We start from the raw sequence: 1,327 nt of genomic DNA, 5'->3' as shown, positions 1-1,327 counted from the left end.
AGAAAAGAACCGTATTAATATGGGTGTCCCAAGTCTCTTCACTTCCCTGGTTATTGTCCTGATAGTCTATCTGCTCTGTATAATAAGCCAAAACTACATGAAGGCAGAACGAATTGTGCAGATGGATAGCAACAAAAATGGCTCCTTCATAAAACATTACAATTACTTTCTGTTTTTAAAAATCTGTATATCATTTTACATTAGTAAAACTTGCAATAACCGTCTAATCAAATCAGAAAAATAGCTCATCAGATTGAGCCCTTGCACACAAGCTCTTGCCCACAGTTTATATGTGACTCTTCTGATTGGCCAAAGGGCTGATCCTAACTGACAAAAAAGTTCTTGCTATGAGAGGATAAGGCATGGAGGTTCTGCGGTAGCCACTTGGGTTATAGGGGCCATGAGGTTTACTTTCTGGGCCCAGGACTCTGGGTTGTAAGTAATAAGTGCAAAGTAAGAAATGTTACTGGGTATCTCATAGAATCAAATGCAGAGGTAAATATTAGTATTCAAGAAGGACTGAGATGTACCTAGGCTGAAAGAATCCTGCAAGCAGAATTACACTCACAGCACCAAAATGTCTCTTCCCCTTCCTGTTTCTGTGGCTCCCAGAAGGATGGCTTCCTTCTTTTTTATCACTGCAGACTGACTTTCTGCAAATGACAGCATGACTGCTGTTGGTATCCTAATGTTATATATTAAAGCTTTAGCCACACAGAAGTGGACTGACCTCTTCAGTTCCAGTTCCAAAATCCTGGAGAAAATCCTGATAGGTCTAGCTTGGATCAAATTAACTAGGGCAAAGAATAGAATACCGTTCGGATCCATCTGGGTGAAGTACCAAATCAACCCCTGCCTACAAACAGTGTCAATTTGTACTAACATGTTGGTTTAAAACAACTGGGTGGGGCAGTTCTCAGCAGAAGTGGGCTGGCCTGACTATTCCATAGATGTCACTATTGCGTGCATATACTGTGAAAACAAAGGAAGTAGATGGTTCCAGCTTCCATTTACCTGCAAAGGCTGCCTGTGGTCCCTGAGAATTTCTTGTTGAACTGTTCATTCACTGTTAGAAAATTCAAGATGGTGGGATGGGTGGGTGGGGATGACTGCACATGAAAGGAGCCAAGCAGAGAGAAGGGAAGAAGGGCACATCAACAAAGTATCACTAGCATGAAGCACAGGGCTCTGGACCTCCCAGCTCTTTTCACATTGAATCCTTATGCTTCTCCCAGCTGCCTCTCTTCCTTCCTGCCTTTACACCTCTTTTTAATATTTTCTCCCATCACTTATAAAATGAAGACCTTCTGGGTTACTTATAAGACAT

General features: G+C 41.8%; 1 protein-coding gene across 1 annotated transcript in view; it reads left to right on the top strand.

Annotated features, from left to right (window-relative positions):
• Positions 1-400: 400 nt before the first annotated feature.
• The window catches only part of SLC25A21 (solute carrier family 25 (mitochondrial oxoadipate carrier), member 21), a 60,898-nt gene continuing 59,971 nt past the window's right edge, over positions 401-1,327 (top strand). Inside the window, exon 1 of the mRNA XM_008568354.1 lies at positions 401-435. Within this exon, the coding sequence (XP_008566576.1) occupies positions 401-435 (35 nt within the window). The remainder of the gene's footprint in view (positions 436-1,327) is intronic.

This window comes from Galeopterus variegatus, unplaced genomic scaffold (assembly GCF_000696425.1).
Source record: "Galeopterus variegatus unplaced genomic scaffold, G_variegatus-3.0.2 Scaffold402, whole genome shotgun sequence".
NCBI classification, from domain to species: Eukaryota; Metazoa; Chordata; class Mammalia; order Dermoptera; family Cynocephalidae; genus Galeopterus; species Galeopterus variegatus.
The sequence above is the reverse complement of the archived record's forward strand: the minus strand, read 5'-3'. Positions and strand labels throughout refer to the sequence as shown.